The 21,147-nt window shown below is 35.0% G+C and overlaps 1 protein-coding gene, 1 long non-coding RNA gene and 2 pseudogenes across 6 annotated transcripts; 2 read left to right on the forward strand and 2 right to left on the reverse strand.

Moving 5' to 3' along the window:
* Nucleotides 1-43: 43 nt before the first annotated feature.
* LOC117165597 (5S ribosomal RNA) lies at nt 44-162 on the reverse strand (annotated as a pseudogene).
* Nucleotides 63-2,894, forward strand: LOC143304639 (uncharacterized). The gene is made up of 3 exons (XR_013061310.1): nt 63-188; nt 1,162-1,247; nt 1,717-2,894. It is a non-coding gene; the product is annotated as an uncharacterized LOC143304639 (long non-coding RNA).
* Nucleotides 2,895-2,911: 17 nt separating this feature from the next.
* On the reverse strand, nt 2,912-6,954 carry LOC117165596 (katanin p60 ATPase-containing subunit A-like 2; annotated as a pseudogene).
* Nucleotides 6,669-20,919, forward strand: LOC143302401 (uncharacterized). Of its 5 annotated transcripts, none has more exons than XM_076627131.1 (5): nt 6,669-6,766; nt 7,518-7,613; nt 11,544-11,750; nt 12,843-12,991; nt 18,671-20,919. In XM_076627131.1, exons 3-5 carry the CDS (start codon nt 11,660-11,662, stop codon nt 18,809-18,811), a joined length of 381 nt encoding a protein of 126 aa, XP_076483246.1. In that variant the 5' UTR covers nt 6,669-6,766; nt 7,518-7,613; nt 11,544-11,659; the 3' UTR covers nt 18,812-20,919. The 5 variants fall into 5 exon arrangements, with proteins under 5 accessions (XP_076483246.1, XP_033204839.1, XP_076483247.1 ...); XM_033348948.2 differs by having other exon boundaries at nt 11,613-11,750; XM_076627132.1 differs by having other exon boundaries at nt 7,521-7,613.
* Nucleotides 20,920-21,147: the final 228 nt, after the last annotated feature.

Raw genomic sequence — 21,147 nt, forward strand, 5'->3', positions numbered from 1 at the left:
AAGCCTGAACCTCACCGAGGGGCGCGGCGGGCCTAGCGCGCTTCGCCAACGCCACACGGAGTTCCCAGGCGATCACCCATCCAAGTACTCTCCGTGTCCGGCGCTACTTAACTTTCGTGATCTGACGGGAACGAGTGCACTCAGCGCGGCCAGGGCGTTGGCATTTCTATTTTTTACTTAACATGTTTGTAAGTAGTTGTAGCATGACTGTAATTTGTTGTGTTTGTTGTCTGAGTACTGCATTTTGCTCACATATTTTTGTTGACTGCAGCGTCGTTATTGTTGTTGTTTTGATTTTGGTTGTTTAAGGGTGGTGTTTAGTTAGTTACTTGTGCATAACTTCGGCTACCAAAGGTGTTGATGGGGTAGAACTGATGCCGATGGAATTTGACGAAATCGTTATTGTGTTTAAATGTTACATTCGTCCATTAATTGTCGTAGAATATCGAGACTACGTGATAAATAACACACATTTTGAGTCGATCCGTTAATTTTCCCACGATCAATCTATCAAGTTACGAGACGAGAAATTTTTAATTTATAATAAAAATGTATGAGATTACGCTTTTTCGATGTACGCTTTTTCGAAGATCTGTAGCGCAAAGAACAATTCTCTCTCCAACGGTTTCTTTGATACATATTATAGCATCGCCGGAACACTGTTTACGAAAGGCCGACGAAACACATACAGTGTCGCGATAAAGCGTAGGTGCCGACGGGCCGAAAGTGTCGGGAAACTTCAATAGGCCTAATGGCCCACCGATATCCCTTTGGTCCTTCCGTAAAATAATCGGAAGAAGGCGTATATAACCAAAATAGCAGACGGTTACGAACACGTGCGTAGCGGGGATATTGAAAGATGACAAAGGGAAGAAAATTATTACTGGACGTCTAGGTTACATCATCGAGAACACAAAAAGGAAACAAATATGTCCTGACCATACAGGATCTATTGACCAAGTGCTCCCTTAAAATTCCTACTGTAACGGTTCATGGCCATAAAGAAAGTTCCAGGGCTCAAGCGCACGTGCTGGCCTGTGAAATGTGACGTCCGAGGTCAGGACGTCGTCAAAGAATAGACCCTATGATTTACAATAAAGCGCAAGTGCTTTCGATAAAGGAAACTGATTCCCTACCCCAGAAGAAAACATTCTGTTTCAGGCACCTCGGTATCCTATATGAATGGCAACGAGGAAAGGCTAGAGAGACGCAGAGAGATACAACTGATCAGTGAAGTCGAGTAAACGGTGAGTATTCGAAGAACAATACCAGTACGGCCCAGGTAACGCGTGCTGGTGAAACTATCAGGTCTTCCACGTATAATTAATAAACTCATTGTTAAATCAATCCGCGGAGTATTTCTTTGGCACCGTACACGTCCTACCACCTCACTGATAAAATCGAAAATAAAATCTAAGGAATATTACAACAGACGGATCAATAAACAAAATTTCAAAATGGTAGATTTGTTACATTTAATGAAAGAACTTAGTAGAGGGAAATCTCAAACGGATATACAGAACCTCATAAAGTTCCCAATATTTTCAAGTACCATAATATTGAAATCGAAGTAAAAGGAATGCCATGGTCAATACATATAAATAAATTAAAATTAACGCGCTCGCAATAGATAGTGACGAGCATTCAAACAGGCGGACCAAACACAACAAACAAAAGCAACACGTTAATAATGAAAACTTTTCCTATTATATACAGTACGGGTATCGTTTTTTATGAACAAGAACAAGGAGAGGAACTCTACGGTCCTTGGGATGGAGAACTTCCAGCCTATCACCCGGAGGTGTATGGATAATTACTCACTTACTGTTACCAATTACTCCAACACGCTTATTAAAATATCTTCGACCGTATTGTCAAATGGTCATTTGTCAAAACTGTTATTACAATGTAGATGAAATGCCAAAAGCAAAAAGGAATCGTAGACGTAGAGGCTATAATCCAGAATGATCGAGCTCTGTATACGACTGTTAAACTCGATATTTTGTTATCGAACTCACGATAAGAATAAATATAATGACCGAGCCCTTCTCGCTGGGGCATTCGATTGTTGCATATTCACTACCGTAATCTCCAGGTCGCATTGACAAATTTTGAACAGATGTTACGATAATAAAATGAGCCGTGACACTTTAACAATTTATGATTTTACAATCCGCGGGAAAATAACATACTCAATATTCTGATTTGTGACTCAACAAAAATAAAGAAACACATTTATACGTCCTCTGTACTGCATATCTCGTTGAACATGTGGAAAATCGCTAGTAGCACATAGATTATGAAGATACATTTTGCTTGTTATGATATAGTAATCCTACTTTTTCAGCACTGTATCATATTTGGATTTAGGCTTGAAGAACGCTTCTACTTTACTAGTGTTGCTGTTTTTAAGATCTGTTTCTCGTAGTAGGTCTATAGAATTGTACTATATATTCAATATTACTTTATGAATATATTATGAAAATTATGTAAGAAAATTTAAATAAAAGGCAAATTTGAGGTAACAAACTGATAGAGCATGTTATATAAAATATGTTGTAAAACGAATAAACTCACTTCACTTCACTTTTCGTTCACTTTTTATAACACTTCGTGCTTTGCTTTTTTGTAAAATGTTTCGACGTATTCATTTTTTTATTATTTTTATGCAAAATTATGTTATTCTGCCAGAACTTTGTAATTTAATTCTCTCAAGTTAACTTACTGTTTGAAACTGACTCCCTTCTGCGAAAACATTTTTTGACTAAATTTACCCAGATATTTTCTGTATCCAATACTCAGATCCGATGAATATTCGGAGCAGTTCAAGGCTTGAATTTCGAAAGAGGTCCCGGTGCACCTTTATTAAGCGTCAAGTAGGCCAAGGTGAAGAAATTTACCTTTATATATGATAATAGAGTTTATTATGCAGATCTAACAGAGTAACGGTACAAAATGTTACAGAATGATTCAAAGTATTACAAGAGACTGCGTCAAAATATTTTAACAGATTGATTCGAGCGCTTATTTTGGGGGGTTTTTATATCGTGCTTTCTATACTGTGTGACACTATCGTGGGGTTTTAGTCGGTAAGTCCGACACTACCCCGACAGTGTCCATGAGGATCTCCCCACGAAAAAAAAGTTCAAGGCTTGAATATTTTTAGAAAAATAATAATTTCACTGATCTTAGTATTAATTTCAGTGATTTCAGTAAAAATAAATGTAATTTTCAGTATTACTAACAATTTGTTTTATCCTCTTCCTACCACATTTTGAAATACAAATTTTTAAACCTAAAGTTCAATCTAACAATGAAGGTCATCATCGAGGTTGATACATGTTCCAGTTTCGAATATACATCAAAAGAAGTATTTCCTTTCTTAAGTTGAGGTCACAATAAGCATCTTCAATCAGCATTTTATTCTTTTGTCTTAATGGTGAAAACAAGTGATCGAAGAGATAGTACGCATCAAAATATAATACAATATGCTCAAATATACTACACAACCTGCTACAATATACTGCAAGAGTAATTGAGACCGAACACGGAAGACCAGGAACGATAGCGTCATAAGCAGCTTGTTCCTTTTTGTTCTTTATTTGGAGTTTTAGATTTCTTCCCTTACAATAAGTAGCTCTTTGTGATCTATCTGTTTCCTCTCCTTTTTCCATCTACTTAGGGACTCATTTTTTGGAATCCGCGGACACAGTACGTAATTGATCTTCATCGAGCAATCTTGTCAATACGCATCGTCATTTGCCACTCCCTCATTTGAAGAGATTTGATGATAGTATTCCTATTACGGCATGTATATATTTCATGATATGGAGCAATATCATATGATGGTAATAAAAATTTCTCGAACGATAATCCATTTATTTATATTTTTCAATATCTGTCCTTACGATTGCGTATTTATTTGTTCCACGTATCATATTTATCTATTTGCATAACTGTAGGTGACATTTTTTTAAACAATTTTGCTAATATTTCATAACTTTTTAATTCATATTTCAAAGTGGTAACAGGTGTTTCTTTCTTTTCAAGTCTCCTCCATATCGGGCTTATTTCTAGTAGCCACGCTTGCTTACAAAGCAATTTTATATCTGCACAAGAATATCTTTCAGTACATTTTACTATGTGGTTTACAATATCTGTATTTTCTAATAAGTGGTTGCTAAGGTATAATTTGAATATACCAAGTCGAGCAACTTCATTGGGTAATGATACGTATATTTGCTTTTCGAGACGCCTGAGTAAAGCTGCATCAATGCCCCTAATAACATATTTACAATAAATATTATCGTTCTATTATACTAATAATAATGAAGGAATACTTCAAACAACACAATAACATATTTGGAATTTGGAGAAATATTACGATATTTTCTACTTAGAAAACATTGAAATAACGTGATATACGTACCAAGGGGAATTAGTTGTAGCCAGAAGAACTACATTAGAATTCTCATTAGACACTAATCCATCCAATCTAGAAAGAAGTTCTGACCTGAATCTCTTTGCAGGTTCAGACAATATACAGTCTCCTTTATTTGTGGCGATCCAGTCAATCTCGTCGATAAAAATAATTGTAGGCGAATGACTATAGGCAAGTTCAAATAAAACCTGTTCAGTTTAACAAATGTATTATTCATTAAATATTATATTCGAAATTCCTTAAATTCATTGCCTCATCACGAATATGATATCATTTCGTTTTCCAAACAACTATTCTATTTATATATAAATGACGAAAAATAAAATCAAATCTTTTTATACCTAGAATCTCTCCTTCATAGACAAAGGAACAAAGAAACTTACATAGACAAAGCAACTTACACGTATATACTTCTCGGAATCGCCTCTCCATTTGCTGACCAATGAGCTGGCAGTTATGTTAAAAAAAGGTGCAATGGCATTCTGTCGCGACTGCCTTCGCTAACTTCGTTTTCCCTGTTTTGTATATTTCTTGTAAACACGTACAGAAATGAAAAGAATACGAGTATCTTACCTGTACCAGGTGGGCCGTACAGCAAAATACCTTTCCAGGGGGAAAACGGGCCATCAAAAAAGATATGATACTTAAGGGGATACACAACGGCCTCCTTAACAGCGGTTTTACATTCCTCTAGGCCTATAACGTCATCCCAATGTACATTTAATTTGTTTACTATGATCTCCTGTGACGATACAAAGATAAAATGGCGTCTTCTCTATATTAAGTAAGTGTTACGTAATTTGATATTTGAAGCGTTACTGAAATCACGTCATTGTCGATATACGTTGGACGGTTTATCGACGGGAATTTTATCGTTTAAAAGCTTTACGATACGTATATTAATCGAAAATAACTTACGCATGAGATGTCCTCAGCAATCTTTCGTAATTCCGGATTATCTGAATAAAGCTTTGCAATGCATTTCAATATCTTCGATTGCATGGATTGTTCCATTGGGACGTTAAATAGCTCTTCTGATGAACGTCCATCACTCTCATTGGGGAATATTGACGTCACTGTCATTGCGAGATTAATATGATTCGCATTGTCATCAGTTATCTTCTGCTGTAGATTCGTCTCTTTCACAGGCTCACTTCTCGCTTGTTTACTAACAGATTTGGCTTTTGTCTCAATACTTCTACAAACACTGGATCATATTGTAATACGATACGTTGAATACGATACGTTGAATACGTTGAATACCGTTTAATATCGTTAAATAATTTAAATTCTTACGTTTTGCTTGCATTTGTCACTTCCCTCGTCATTTCTCTTCCAGTTATTTTCTTACACAATATGGGATATTTTTGAAATTTCATCTTGTAATAATTTTCATACTCTGCAACGATAATTTCCAAATCGATGTTGTCGCAAACCCGATGTTCGGGAGATAGACGAGCTTCCCGGAATAATACATCGCTAACGTCTATATACATAAAAAAATGTAGTTTTTAATTAATTATAGTTTTTAACTAATTAAAAATATTTTTCGCAATGACTGAACACTATAAGATAACCATCAAACAACTGTTTTATCTCTAGGTAAGACAGGCAAAAGAATGTATTTACTATATAAATCCTCGAAGATAATTTCTTGTCTTCTGCTTTTTAATTTCCAATTTTTAGATGGATAAGAATAATTTGAATTTATACTTCATATATTTGTTTATAACTAGTTAATCTACATAATCGATTGAGTTATTCTTAACTACTGAATTACCGATGTCGAATTTTCAAATTTGGTTTCGCCTTCTCTTTCCATGATGTCCACTGATTTCTATTTCGATTGGTCACTGACACTATTCAAAAGAATTGGAACTAGGAATATATTTTAATTATAATATACTCACCCATTGTGTTCCAAATAATCACATACAAGGTATAATATGTTCCGATGACGTTCCGAAATACGACTCTCCTCCTAATGCAACATGGATATAGAAAGATGGATGCAACATGGAAATAGAAAGAGAACACCATGTATAGATACTTCCTGTCCATGTTTAATCAGGCATGCACACTAGTGGACACTGACGCTGCTCGTATACCGCTGTTACATATTTCCTGTACAAGTGCGCGTCATTAGACAAGGACGGAACATCCTCTCTCTACTTCTCTATCGCGTTTTTAGTTCGCTCACGCGCTCTGTACTTATATCTATTACATTTCCACCATAGGCAGCGGCCGTGCAGTGACTTACAAAAGTTCCGAACGGTTCCATCCTGGGCGGACGGTTAATTGCGTTCGGTACTTCGAGGCAGGAAGGTGAGTACAGAATCGCTCCTCTTAGTACTCTTATTAGAAGTGTTATCATCGAATATAAGTTTTTTCAATAAATTCTTATCGTTTTACAATCTTTCTAGAATACAATGACGTCAGCAATCGATCATTTTCGCGAATTTATTGTAAATTAATTGGGGGAATATCTGGAGTTCTTTATCGGTTTCGATTGTAAAATCAGCAACTATTCGAATTTTTCATTCATAATTGTGACATTTTCGACACTTCCGTTGCCAAGACCCTCTTGAGAGATTTTTGGCACGTTCCATCACCCTTGTTAAACGAGTGCACATTGGTGGATATATTGATTTTAAAAACCAATACGTGTACGAGATTTATTATCTCACTGGGACAAAGAAATCCGTTTTATTCGCGAATTTTCCGTGTTTCTTCTTAATTTTCGTGAGTGTCTGGCGCGGAGCATTATTTGAATGAACTTTTCATCGTTCAGATTATATTTCGTTTAAAAAGATTGAAATTGATGTCGAGAAGAAATGAAACAAGGTGCTCGGGCATTCCATCGTTTCCCGGGGAAAGAGAAATATGAAAAAAACGGTCGTTCTTCCTTCTGCCATTTTCGTCCATTACCAAAATGGTATGACCCAAATGTCCCGGGCCGTGAATCAATCAAGCGAATTTTGAATAATTTTTGAATAATATCCAGTTAATAATTTGTGAAACAAATTAATTTCATTTTATTGTTGGAAACAAATTAGTTGGATTTTTCTTTCTTTAGCAGTTTTCGCCGGAGTTGACCTGACGTGCTACTTCAGTTTCCATCATCGCTTCTCGAAACTTCCAACGTCCTTGGTGTTGGAGTCTCCTTGACCAGGTGAGTACATAGCTTCTAGATACTCGTCGCTGTTCATCCTTACGAGCCTCTCGAGAAAAATCCGCAGTTAATATTCTGCTAATCCCTGCTGCTTTTAAAGACCATAAGTAGTCGTCCGTAAGGTTTAAAAGATTTCGAGTAGATTTGTATTACGTATTTTATCTTCTAATTTTTAAAGAGAGGGTCGTGTTTAATCAATTGAAAATGACGAAACTGTAATGGGACATTATTATCAAATATTAAACGTGGTTCCATTGGGTACTTTTATGGTCTTTGCGAGATATATATGCATTATACGTTGCTACTAGCAACGCGTAGCGATGAACGATGGAGAGCAGTACCTTCGTTATCTCGTCTCGGTTGTGTACATATCAGTAATGCACAGTACTCGTACTAAATATCTTACAAATTCCATACAGATTTTCAGATTAGTTTCGAATAATACCAACACGACCATGATAGTCACAGTACAGTATTAAATGGTGCCACTATGCATAATACACTCCTAAAATGTTTCTACAAATATATTTGTCCGAATATTTTTGTCAGCTACTATATCCTAACCACGGTTTATTAAACAATATATAGATTTAAAAAAGAATATATAACGACATTACTTGTTTAGGCTAGATTGGTTTAACTTGTATAGTTTTAGTAACTGTGTAAGATCAAACAAGAACTTATCGTTAGTTTGGCGAGATCTGATTACACGAAGCAACATAATTGCTTTGAAACTCAGGACAGAAAACAATGTCAACCGGTAGACGCGTTTGTCTGGTGAACGTGTAACGCGTGAATAATAGATAGCGACAATCACGCGAACGCTAGTTACAGCTGACTTGGCTTACATTGTAGCATTCAAACTAGAGTATACGAGCCGTAAGCACTATTGAAAGTTCAAAGGCCGACTAGTGAGCTTCATCCTATCTCATTTTTTAATCAGGCGATGGATCGACGAATCGTATTGATTTCGAGGATTATTATAGTTCTGTGGAAATTTTAAAGCGTGGTTTGTCTAATCTTGTCTCGTTAGCTACAGACTCTTTGGCGAGCAGCCTGAAACTTGATCCAGTTTCGAGAAAATGAAAAATTCGTTTCTTCTCTTTGCTTCCCTGTTCCTTCTTTCCTCCTTTTTCCCTTTTTACATCGCGTTAGGACCCGTTAAATAATATTGACTGCCGTGGACGCTGGCTGAGAAGTGCACTTTATAACTAGCTTTAAAATCACTGACGTCGATGAGGACAAAGGTAAGTTAGAGGGTCATTTATCTGAGCTGGTGTTATTCGACCTGAACCCTGCAGCTTTTCAGAGTTTCTTTCGTTTTTCTTTTAAGAGCAGAGATGTTAACTGGTCTCTTGTTACGTGTAAGAAGTATGTACTAAAGCTTATTTATCACCAATTGGTTGCTCAAAGTCGAGATATACATACCTATATTATATTAATACGTTACAGAAGATTACGCGTTAGTTAGCTTATGAGAATTTATAGTGTGTCACAGATCACAAAAGCAGAATGACTACTTTTTCATAAACGATATATGTATATGAATTGAAAGTTTAACTATTACGTCACATACTTCTCTCGATAAAGGTCGTCGAGTGCATATTTTTAAAGAATATTAGCCATTTGAATTCAATAGTTTCGAAGATACTAATGCTTCTGTGAAGTTTTTGCAGGCTGTTAATTTTTTATTGAGATACTACAAATTTTAAATAACTTCGATTAGAAATAAAAATCACATTACATTAACGCGTAGAATGTAACGTAACGTAGATAATGTAAATATAAATTATATTACAAGGAAACAATACGGGTAGGTAATGTGAAACATTCTGGTTAAAATTGCATCCTTTGAAGGCTAGGACACACAGTACTTACGAAGTAGATTAAGTACCAAATGGGGTACTTAAGAAAATTCATGTTGTCATTGTTTAATAAACATCTTCAGCTAATAGCTTTCTGCAAAAGCTGGTTTAAGTTATGCTAGCTTGTTCCTTATTAATTGCAATTATATTGTTCGTATCTCCTAGAGGATTAACAATCCATTTTTATAATGGATAATAAAAGTAAATTCCTATTAGGTTGTCCCAAGTTTCTTTCGTTTTATAAAGAAATGACAGTTATGTTATTCTATATTATTTTATATTAAATTGGAAAAAGGTGGATCACACGTAATTCAATAAAATAATATAAAACGAAAAATGTTGTACATCTATTACTTTCTTATAAAACGAAAGAAACTTTTGGAACAACCTAATATTTCTCTACTACGATGCTTCTACAGTGCTAAAATATTTGATAAAAATGTTAAGAAATTCTAATATTGATTTAAGCGTATCGATTTATCCACTCTTCATATTTGATCAAACAGAAATTGTTAATTATGATTTACACTTAAAAGCGGATTGCATATTATGAGGATAAATTATCAAATTCATCTCTAATATACACATTAGAGAATCATTCATAGCCGCAATCCTGTTTACCGCTAACATTCCTGGTACTCAATAATTCATTAGGTGTCTGCTTTAGCCGCACAGAATACACCTGTAAATAATTAATCGCCATTAATATTCCATCGACTTTTGAAAATCCCTCATGTGATCTATTTCATGCGATGAGAATATGTATAAATTGAGATTGCGATCGACCATCCTCAGTCGGATAAATCGAGTGATTCAAATTATAACACAAAAAAAAGTTAAAACTAGTTACATTATCTTTTTCAATTTTTATGTATTATTTGGCGGAAGAAACTTTGGTAATTGGTAAGTAAAGTTCACCTCCTTAATGTTAATGATTTTAATATGTTATTAAGCTCAAAGTTCTAAGGAATTTTCTATATATATATACATATACATAACTGTGTGCGTATATATATAATATACGTATAACAGCCAAAGTTCAGCTCTCAAGTGTACGCAAAACTTTTATGTTCATTTTACGCTATACCAGTATGTTTCATGAATTTGTTTGCTAACAGTATCGAAACAAATAACAAGCAGAGGACGAGCTATTCATGAATTGTTTTGCCAGCGTGTACGCTCCCAATATTTTCTATTTGAGAAAACATACTTGTTGCTATTGCAACTACAAATATCTTTACAGTCGACGCTTTTGCCGCGAATCATTGGCTAACATGTAAAATCGAGAAAAAACATGGTTTATTGTGATGGAAATGTGGAAAACCGCAAAACCGATATAGAAGGGAAAATAAAGGAAAGGAAGGTAGGGATCAGTAGAAGCTTGGGGCCAAGTTTAATTCACTGAAACCGAGCTGCTTGTATTATCGCAAAACAAAATTGCCAGTACGTCATTTCCGTACTCTCGTCCTCGCGAAAATGGTTTTGCTCGTTAAGAAAAAACGAAGAGACAGGGAAGAGAGGAAAAAGCAAACGGAGAGCGCTTTTAAAAAGCTGGCGAACCGTGTGTTACCACAACGAGATACGCGGTGCTATTTGTCGCTTTAAATTGTGTCGCAACTCGTTTTTGAGATCTTTGCCAGGGACGCGTTAAAACACGCTGCAAATATATTTCTGGCTTTTCTGGGGTTTAACTGAAATATGACAAATAACGTTGTAAAACATATGTACTTATGACTTACAGAGTAATTGAGTGTACAAAATATAATAGCCAGCGATTTAGGGCTTTAAAAGATCAAAAGAAAAGAAAAGAAAAGAAAAGAAGAAAGATAATATGTTGCGGCAGTTTAAGTCGATCTAAGAAAATAGATAACGGGAGGGGGGGGGAGGGCAAAGCTAGTTAATCTGGAAAGAATCCAAGCGTCAATTTCAAGCATTTACAGAGAATCAAGCGGGCTGGTTAAGGTCGTGAGTTGAGCAATTATCCCGCGTTAGGTTCAATCAGGTTAGTCCCACGCGAAATTGATCCAACCATGCGAAAACGAGTGTATTCTGATTTCTGTCGCAGATACTTCTGGCTAGTGCAGTACCTACACGGTGGTTGTTGAAATAGCCGCTTCTCATCTATTTTCCGCAGCGCGGACATCATCCTTTGATCCCTTACGACTAACGAAGTTTTCAAAGATGTACGGCAGTTTGAGATTCTACTTGAAAATGATCATGATTGCGGTCTGTGTACCGCCTGCCCTTCTTTTTGTTCTTCCGTTAAAGACTGGTAAGTTGATACTGATTAATTATGCGATCGAAATCCTATATAATGGCTACAAAAAATATTTGCATCATTATTCTCGTTTCCTAATGAATCGCTGTTTTAATCAAGTTTTATATTGCATCAAATTTCTGTAGTTACACGAAAGTACTAAATTATAGAAAACTTGATATACACGGATTTAATTAATTGATAAATTAGTCGATATATAGGCATTATTATTTATTATATTATATATTATAGGCATTATATATTAGTAATGTATATATACACTTTTGAATTTTAGCCTTCTATTATTCTTATATCCTTTAAACGTCATTTCAAGCTACAAGCGACTTTAACTCAAATAGCTCGATTTCAAGTTCTAACGTATACTGTAAAGCACACTTGCGAAGTGAAACAGTAAACACGATATGAAAACTCTCTCCCCAGTAAGAAATCGAATATCCAATTTCAATCGTGCTTCATCGATAAAGCATCAATGCTACGTAGAAGCATCGTGGCAGCCGCAATGCGGATCCGTTGATCAAAAATTTCCTGGCACGATCGTTTTCGTGACACTATTAGCCGTTTCAGTATCAGGGATGTTTTAAAAATCCGTATCGGATTGTACCATGAAGCGCAATAGCGCTTCGTTTATTTATTTACGAGAAGTGCCGATCAACTCGATTGCACTGCTCCTTTTTTTTGTCGAAACATACCTTTCAACGCGTTCACGCTTCACTTCATCAGCTATATCAGAAACGTTACACTAAAGAGTCAAAAGGTTGCCAAATATTCGTGCTTTACCTTTTGTTTGTGTGACGTTCTGTAATTGGTTTTCCAATTCAAGAGGTAATTTATACATTAGTTTTTTCTTTATTTGGTTTACGATTATTTGAAAGAAAAGTAATTACGAGAGGAAACTCTGATAGACTAGCGACAAGCTACGTTCGGAACCGAGCGCGCTGTGAATTGACAATCGTAACCAAACATCGCGACACAGTTCACCACACTATGCGTACAGCATGATCACGCTGAGTGGCGTTGAAACGGTTAAGGTAACTGCGCGTACGACCGTCGAATGGCAAAGATATTCAAGCTGAGAATCGTTTTCAGATGCTATAAACAACCGCTGTGCTGACTTTCAAGGAGAAACCATTCGACATGATCTTACGTTTGAGCCGGGGCCTTCGGTTTGCAGTTTCTGCGTCTGCTACAATTCGAGGCTGAAGTGGTGCATATCGATCGTATGCAACCCGCCCGTAGTGAGTATATGCTCATTACTTAAACACTTAACACAACCAGAGAGAAACTAAAGCACACCGTTAATGCGAATAGGGTACACAGCGATTCATCTAACTTGCCTTGAATTACTTTTACAAAGAGAAACATGGACAGGAATAATTCTTTGTTACGAGTCGTTTAATTTATTCGTTCGTTAGAACGATTGGTCTGACAAATTCAAAGTCTTGTTCCGTATAAATATTTTTAAACAAGCACGTCATAAGCTTTGTATATTTTTTTTATCGCAACGAAACTGTTCAGAGAAATGTTGAAATTATTAATTACAAAAGAAGACATTTACGTTGTAAAAATGTTAGCGAAAACATTTGTGAAAAAGTTACTTTGTTATAAATTCTACAAAAGGAAATATTGAAAATCACGCCCCATTTATTCAGTTGCACGTATGAAAAGTATTTTGCATTCGCGCAAAAAAATCCCTTAAGGATACATATTTTATAATAATTGGAGTGTCAAAGTTATTACGCGGATTGGCGTACACGTGCCTTTTAATGAAACTAGGTTATTCATTTGTTATTCGTTCCTAACTTTCAACTTTATGATTTTTGCGGAATAAAATTTTATATTCCGGTTCAGTTTATAAATGATTCATTTTGAATTTAATAAAATTAGAGTTACAGCAGTGTAATTTAACAAAGAACAAATAATCATTTGTACTTTATTAAAATGTTCCTTTAGCGTCTCGTTTTAATATTTCTCTAATAATATTTTGTTAACCGTTATATTTAAATGAAGGTTTTCAAAGCAGAGACGTACTTTAACGTAGGAAATGGACGTACATTTATAATGAGAATTCAGAAGCAAAAATATTTCATACAAAAATAAATATTCCCCATGTGTAAATAGCTACGTTATGACTTTTATATGTATCTAACGTTTTTCCATGCAAGGTAACGTATATTTGCTTCTTCGCTTCTTCGCTTCTGAGTAGTAAAACCTGGCATTCATGCGGCTGATAGGTAGTTACGCGCTGACAACGAAAAACATAAAATGAATAAAAAACATGAGCCATCCTATAAAAAAAATAAAGCTGCTTTTATCTTTCATTACATATTCGTCAGAATATTGTTAATAAATATTTAAGTTCAGATTTCAGCTTAAATAAATGCATAGGATTGGACATTTATTTATATATGTATCTGCGAACGCTTTTTGACATAAAATTTTTATAACGACTAAAATGACATATTCCGATATTAAATTAATTTGATGAGAATAAAAACTGAATTTTTTAAACGAGATTTTGTATGAAGTTACATTTATTGGGAAAAATTCATTCTTTTATAATATGATAAAACGAGACTCATAGTCTGTATAAATCATTTCATGGAATATTATGTGTATGTACATGTGTTCTACGCTTTTATTATAAAAATGCTAAATGAACATAACGATCAAATGCATCGACAAATGCATTGAACATATCGATTGTTATTTTGAAAAATTGATTATCTTTTATTTGTTTCGAACTACAAATTGATTGAGACATTCGTGTTTGCTAAATTGCGAATTTAACGCAATGAAGTCGTCTGAATCCCTTGCGAGCATGTAAATATAGCGTCGAATTAACAGGTCAATTACTTGAGGTTGGAACTGAAAGAAAGAGAAAGATGGAGGAGGTCTTGCCTTTGAATGCTGGACACTTCTAAAGCCCACAGTTCGCTGAAATTGCCAGAGAATTCAATTAAATGGCAAATTAAACCATTGAACTGAATCTGTTTCCAATCGTGAGCTTGGAGGTTCTACCCTTTGAATTTTTAAACCAGTCAACCTTCTTTTGTACGTATGGTAACGAATATAATTCATAAACTAATGAAGTGTGTAATTCAATTGAAAGCTCTTTTCACTGAATTCAGTTTAGATTAAGAAAAATGATATAATAACGAAATTATCAATTTACAATTTATAGAGCGTATACTTTATTCGAAAGTGAAGTTTATTACTGCAAATATTAGTTGGCTATTTATAGCCTGTTTGAAAAGGTGATTTAATTTCGATTGATTTTCGATAAGTTTTTGTTGGTTTACTCAGGTTAATTAATCTCCAATAAAATAGAAATACCAATCCGGTAGTATAATTGCTTTCTTGCTTATTACTTTTTTACTAATTAGCGATGCACGATTCCAGACCAGTAAATATTTTTCCATCGGGAGAAGTCAGGTCGAGAGATGCAAGATTTATACGCTCGTTCTGTCAGTTATCCCAGTGTCTGTTACGCGATAGAAAATGAACGAACTGAATAATAAATGCATTATCGGCATGAAGATTGCTTGATGTAGGCCACCGCTTTTTTTCTATCCTTCCGATACCATTTTTCTTTACTTTTTTTTTTTTTTTTTTTTTTGCGAAACACTTTGCTAGTCGTGAGAAGCAGCAATTCCCTTCTGCGAATCAATTACGGTTCACGAGAAATTGTATTATAGCCTGGAACGTATTCAAATTATCTTCAATTATTCTCGGCTGTTTCCATTTCCATTCGTCTCTTACGTAAGTACTCGTTTGATGTACGTACATAGTGAGACAATAATCGTTAACACCTTTAATGTCTTCAGTATTATAGAATAAGACGCGAAAATACGTTGAAACCTGACTTTTAGATTCGCGAGACTCTATAAGGCTTCGAAAGTCTCTTGTTTCAGGCCGAATAAAAAATTGTAGATGAAGAATTACATTGCGAGGTCTGTTAAGGAAAATTTTAAATCGTATCGTTGTAATAGGATTATTTCAGCGAGGGAAATTACGTGTTGCGTGCGAAGCCACGAGCTTTCTTTCAGGCTAATATATATAATTGTCCTATCGAACTTTCCATCTAAACCATTGCGCTCACACGTGGATTTTGCATTTCAATTTTCTTACTTACAGTCCAGTCCAGTGAGACCAAGTTAAATTTTTCAGCCCTCCGAGGTAGAATATGTTTTATAGAGAGACGTACAACGCCATGAAAGGGAGACAGATCAATAAATTGGGTTATCTTTAAATTACTGACAATCATTTCATCGACACGGTTTCACCGACACCGAGTCCCCCGGCAACGTCTGTCAAAGCTTATTTACCGATACACTGAACCACAATCATTTTACCGACCTCTTCCTTTGCTGACAGTTATTATACTCGCTGTCATATGTTATCGTTGATTATACATCTTTATTTACAAATTCGTTCCTGTGTATAACGAAACAAAGGAAGAAACGAAAATGATACGTTTCATGACGCATTGTTAAATTATTAATTAACGAGAGTTACATATCTACATGAATGCTTTGAAATGTCAGTTATAATTCATGAAAATGGATACAAGCCATTTTACTATACATAAATATAGGAATATAAGATGCTAAGTAATCTTCCTAAGTAATCTCCTCCAGCTTTTTCTAGTTTGATCAATAATTATTAGTACATGTTAGGAAAATAAATAGAATTTTTGTTCTCAAGCGAGGTATAATTTAAATTTTGTATGTACACAAAAATGTTAAATTAATAATGATTATAATAATCAATAAACTATGATTACAGAGGATGGGTTTTTTGATAAAATGACATTCTGACAAATATATATAGATCGATATATATAGATATAGATAGACAAATATATAGATTCTTACAACAGTAGTTATGAATGAACAGTAGTTATTGTATCAATTCCGTTCTTCAGAAGCTTCATTTGTGAAAAGACAATTCGCCAGAATATGGATTCACTGTAGTTATAGCTATAGGATTTCAATCTAGTTGACAGACTTGCTTTACGTAGAGAATATCTGTCTCTTGTTCTACCTTATCGCGATTCTCTCCTCATCTTATACGCTTTGTCGAGCAAAGTAATATTGGCATATATCTCGGCTCTGGTTACAATCATTAGTTTCCGCCTAAACGGTTAGAATCACATAGCTCGCGCTCTACTCTCGTTTATTCAACATTCAGGCCATATGGTCGCATGCGACGAGTTTTATGTTAATTCCGACCGATTACAATACCTTTCTTTCGTTTACAAGGAACGACGAGACTGGCAGTTGCGTGATTTGCAATGCAAAAGCCGCGATATCTGCACGATAACCTAACCTCAACCGATTTTGTTGTACTATTCTTATGTGGACTTCGTTTGTACCACTTTCGTAACAAAAATAGAATACGTAGAACACAGCATTCCGTTATGCGATATTGTCGATTCCTAACATCCGAAAAATCAGAGATAATTTTTTCCCTACAGTTGTACATTTGTGTGAAAAATTACGAACGTAAAGTTGTTTGGTGCATGCACAGTCCTCCCCTACCCTGCATTTGCGTGGACATGCTAGAAAGATTCACTTTTCCACGGTGAAACTGTATGTATTATAATTTCATTTTTACAAAGGTCGAACATCCTACTATGCATAAATTTAATATTAATATAAGCAGGTTTCCTGTTAAGTATTACATCTGACGTATAAGCACACGTGTGTACGAGCCTTGGTTTTAAATGTCTTATAGTAGACACCGAAAAGATTATTCAGTTGGATATCTGACTCAACATCAATATTTTACTAGGAGATAACATGTTAAGAACACGTTGGTGGATGGCATGGGAGATGATGAATGAAGACATACTTCTGTGAGATACATAAAATAGTAGTCAGAACGTATTTTGGCGCTTGGGGACAGCAACAGCTGGTGATACTGTCATACACCTCCATTTATAAACTTTCGAAAATCGATGTGACCTTCGAACTTTAGTGTATTCTGTTTCACAGCACAAAATGTTTCCGAAACGTACGTTTATTGTTACAATGAACTTGACTAATGGCTCTGAAATACTATCCTTGAAAAAACAATGGGGGAATTGGAGCAAAAAAAGAAGGAAATAAACAAAGACCTTGTTGGTTCGTAAAAATAAAATATGCTACAGGAAAAACTTTTTCCAACTGATTGAGATGCGACAAGCTTTAAAAGCTATGACGCGAATCGAGCGTTTGTCTACAAGAGCGCATTTTCGGTGGATACATAGATATACATGTATATGTGACGAAATATACTAAAGCAATATTGACCCTTTGTCGCTGAAAGTATCAAACTACAAAACTTCCTTTCAAATTTTCAGAATAAGGAAATCAGGATCATGATAAATAATTGGAACATAATTAAAAATAATATATCTTCTCTATAAGATAATGAATACATTGGTTCATTTAATTTTTATGGATATTCAAACGCTTCTGTGAAATAAAACGTCAAGATTATAGAGTATAAAATTCATAGCTATGAAATAACTAAAACTCTGATGTATTATTAAAAATATACGTTAGGTTCTATGTAGTGATACATACAAAGATTACATGTACAAACCCATAATTAACACAATGCTACCGCAACCATTCTGCAATCTACCTTGCCCAAAACACTCTTCCAGTCACCTCCAAACTCTTCAATTCTCTCCACCTAACCACCCACAAACCATTCACAAACATGCAATTCTCGACAAAAGAAGAACTTGTCGTCAGTTGTCCTTAACATCTCGTTCATTCATTTGGTCCCTATCCCCCTATTTCCTCCCACTGCGATGATCGCACTACATTTTTCCACGTCTCTATTCTATTCTCTGGATGACCTGAATTCTCGAGCAGTCGAGTGACGATTGATCTGTACAATTGATCGATTTCTGTTTACTACAGCCATGCAGGAAATTTCGTCTTGGAAAGCGATGTTGTGATTTCGAATGCTTGGACCATGTAAAAAACATTACCGGAACCGGTGAAATTTATGTCCTTGAGGATGAGAAATCCTCCAGCTCCTCGACTCACCAACAAACGTGATGAGCTCAATGGTGCTGTTGCGGCTATTTTAATTTTTCAACAAGGATCCAGATGGCGCCGTGGACGAAATTCAATCATTATAAACGTCAACGATCAACATCAGCCATCAGGCAATTTCATATTGGTGACTTATTTCTTCTGTGTTATTTCTTCTAATTTTATTGTTAGTTCTTCCATTTGTATTCCAAAAGATTGAACTCTTTTTACGTGCGTGTGTGTTTTTCTTTTTTTTGTAACTCGTCGAGTTGCAATTCTAATTTTTGCACTTCCTCCTTCATGTCCTCTATGTGCTTCTCGAACTCTTGTGTCGTCCTGTCTTTGTCGGAACATTCTACTTGAAGATCAGCGAGTTGATGCTCGGGATCGTAATTCAATTTTTGGTCATTTTATTGCTGTCATTTTATCAACTTCTTTCTTCTTCTTTCTTTTTTTTTTTTGAACTTAAAATCTTGATTTAAGGTTTGTGTTTCACTATATGATTTATTATTATTAACTAGTTCAACATTATTTTCAGTAGATTTTTTTTTCGCGTGATTTTTATACTTATTTAAATAGTTTAACATGAGCAAATGCATCGTACGTCAGATATACCATTTTTAATAAATTGTCGCCTTTACAACTCGAGTTACCTCTGAACGAGTCGCATGATTGATCAATAAGCCATGAGCAATTATGCAAATTCAGTATTTTTTTCATCTATCTATCTGAATATTATAACAAAGACTTTACATTGAATATTTTATTAAAATTGTAAGTTTTTCATAAACGCTTCAAAATCCACAGTCTATTGATCAACTCCTCTATCCTTTCTCTTTCTCCTCACTAAAATAGATAAATTCCTAATGTAGTTTGTGGATAATATTTTTTTTTTTTTTTTTTCTAAAGCAAATCACATTTATCATCTGATATATTTTTTGAAATAATTTCTGTCTGTACATTTTCTTCTTTTCCCTTACTCCTCTTTCTCTTTCTAATGAATTCTTTTTATTCCGTAAAATAGTTTTTGTATATTCAATTTTGTTAAGTGCAATCCTTATTTCTGATAACTTACTTTTATTAGATAATTCTTGTGAATCTTCTACTACATCTTCCATATCATTTTGAGTGCGGCTTCTACCTTCAGTAAATTTAATATCTTGAACCGTATCATTAATTTCAATAGCTCTTTCGGTATCAAGTAAATCGCACTTATTATTTAATATACCTTTTGAATTGACTTCTGTCTCTGTAGTTTCTTCTTTTGTATCTTCTTCGAGTTTTCTTCGTTCTTCTAATCCACCCTTCTCATTTTCTAGGATCTTCCTTGTTGTTACGCCGCCTAAAACATCTGCACGCCAGCCCGCGCCAGCTCGCGCCACCGGACAACAACCAGCCTGCGTAACGTCACTTCGACCCTCAATAAACCTAAGGACCCACCATAACTTTCACTTCCCTGTATTGTTTCGCCATGTGTCTTCAATCCGTTTGTCTTGAAGAATTTCTAAAGCTTAAAAATATTCTCGAAACACAGTCGGTTTTTAGAGAGGTCCTTGGGTTTATTAGGCGTACTTAAAACACGGAGAAAGCGGGTATGCACCCATTAGGAAAATCCGAATAGCCCTCTAATAAAACAAGCTATGTTTTCCTCACGCACACAGTCATCTATCCACCACGATGGTAGGAGACTTCCTACTCATCCCTTCGAGCAGTAGTGCAGGTCATGACCAATCGACACCGCGGTTCGTTACCCTCACTTTTCCTAACGAAAGTGGGAACAACGAATCCGCGTTCTTTAGGCACAGGGGCACACCCACACCGAACTTTTCTTCCGTATTAGAAAAAGAGCGACAGACAGTCTAAAAACTAACGCCTAACGCGGCAGTCTACACATAGCGCGAGAGTCGCATACTTCACGAAAATCTTTTGTCGGTTCTCGGTGTTGTCGAACATACATCTTCTCTCCTAAATATATTATAGTGCTAAGTCCATTAATACATTAATTTCCATTATAAGAGCCCTGCTCTAGCGTACATATCTATCACATCTTCGTGCGACAAGTTGTTAACTATTTATTTCTCTACGTCAGTGTAATCTAAGTGTTGGAAATATATAATTTATAATTCAGTGAATCACAGTGTTATACAAACTCAATCACCCCTATTATCTCAACGGAAATCAGTCGCTGCTTTCAATCTTAAATTGTTGCTGACAATCTTAAATAGTATGCCTCATATTTTTAAAATATAAAATTATATACTATGTTATTCTATAATGTATTATGTACAGTTATATATATATATATATATATATATATATATATATATATATATATATAATTCTATATTGAAAAAAATATG

This window comes from Bombus vancouverensis, unplaced genomic scaffold (genome assembly GCF_051014615.1).
Source record: "Bombus vancouverensis nearcticus unplaced genomic scaffold, iyBomVanc1_principal scaffold0045, whole genome shotgun sequence".
Lineage (NCBI taxonomy): Eukaryota > Metazoa > Arthropoda > Insecta > Hymenoptera > Apidae > Bombus > Bombus vancouverensis.

What these genes read in the sequence shown, in the direction of transcription:
- LOC143302401 (XM_076627131.1), top strand. Translation starts at nt 11,660, where the DNA reads ATGTACGGCAGTTTGAGATTCTACTTGAAAATGATCATGATTGCGGTC. An exon ending in TGTTCTTCCGTTAAAGACTG is followed by an intron (nt 11,751 to 12,842) that starts GTAAGTTGATAC and finishes AATCGTTTTCAG; the next exon opens with ATGCTATAAACAACCGCTGT. An exon ending in TCGTATGCAACCCGCCCGTA is followed by an intron (nt 12,992 to 18,670) that starts GTGAGTATATGC and finishes TGTTTACTACAG; the next exon opens with CCATGCAGGAAATTTCGTCT.